The sequence below is a fragment of the Limulus polyphemus genome, unplaced genomic scaffold (genome assembly GCF_000517525.1).
Source record: "Limulus polyphemus unplaced genomic scaffold, Limulus_polyphemus-2.1.2 Scaffold9895, whole genome shotgun sequence".
In the NCBI taxonomy this organism is placed as follows: Eukaryota; Metazoa; Arthropoda; class Merostomata; order Xiphosura; family Limulidae; genus Limulus; species Limulus polyphemus.
In genome coordinates this window covers 20,460-21,656 of record NW_013675505.1, presented here as the reverse complement: position 1 = coordinate 21,656, position 1,197 = coordinate 20,460, and the positions used below count along the sequence as shown (strand labels likewise).

The following is a 1,197-nucleotide window of genomic DNA, read 5'->3' as shown; positions in this document are numbered from 1 at the left end:
GATTATATATATATATATATTAGGACCAACTGTTTAATGATTATATATATATATATATTAGGACCAACTGTTTAATGATTACAGATTTATTTTATTTTTCACCGATGGTAAAATTTAAAAGAGAATCTATATCGTAGAGGACTAATGCACCCCTTGATTGGCTGCACCCTCTGCTGTAGACTGTAGTTTTGCCTATTCTAGGCTCAACAGTACAGTTTGAGTCTGCTGTATGGTGATTTAATAGGACTCAAAACCTATAGATATTACATACACATCACCATCATAAGAAGCCTAACTGTATTTTTGTTTGTTTGCTGACCCAAGCTGTGCTGATGAGCCTTGAATAGGTGAAATTACAGTCTGCAGCAGAGGGTACGACTAATCAAGGAATGAATTAGGCCTCTATTTTATAGATTCTCTTTTAAATTTTACCTTCGGTGAAAAATTAAAGAAATCTGTAACATATATATATAATCATTAAATATACTAATATTTGTTGCTTCCATTAAGGGCAACCTTGCTTTCAGTTTACCTTATTGTAGGAGAATATTTTGGACAAAATATTTTTTTTTTACCTGATTTGGTATTTATTACAGCTTTCAACTGTAACATTGTCCCTATATTTACTGCGCCATCTATTGGGATTTCGAAATTTCCACTTTTGGTGGTGGATTCTTTATAAAGTTGCAGCACGTATTCTAGTTTTCCCGGGTTTTTCTCTACGATTCCTGACACTCGGCCAACGGAAGGACTAAGAATAGAGACAACTTTGTTTTACTCAGAGAATGAAATACCATTTAATTGTCTAATAACCTATTTACAAAGTGTAAAAAAAGCTTTTTCTTGGTTATGCCAATGATTTTAAAATTCACATTATTTCCGAAAGATACTTATTTAAGATATTAAAATAAAGATTATCCTTATCATATTTTTTTATTTTCCTTTTGAAGTTCAAGGTCAAGCATTACCTGATACAAATTGATGTGCAGATGATTCTAAAAGCACCAGCCACCATTTTGAAAAACCAGAATGCTGTGAACAATATTTTATTTTAGTAAACAATGTTACTGTTATATTGGTTGTGTACTGGCCCCGTTTATCTTTAGCAAAATCCGAAACTTTTTTAACAGATTTAAATATATACACCTGGAAAAAAGTTAAGCACCCCCGTGTTTTTTCAAGTGATTCAGATTCGAC

General features: G+C 31.9%; 1 protein-coding gene across 1 annotated transcript in view; it reads right to left on the bottom strand.

Moving 5' to 3' along the window:
- Window positions 1–575: 575 nt before the first annotated feature.
- The window catches only part of LOC106476135, a gene marked incomplete at both ends in the record, with an annotated part of 10,424 nt that continues 9,802 nt past the window's right edge, over window positions 576–1,197 (bottom strand). The window contains one exon of the mRNA XM_013936805.1: window positions 576–751. Within this exon, the coding sequence (XP_013792259.1) occupies window positions 576–751 (176 nt within the window). The remainder of the gene's footprint in view (window positions 752–1,197) is intronic.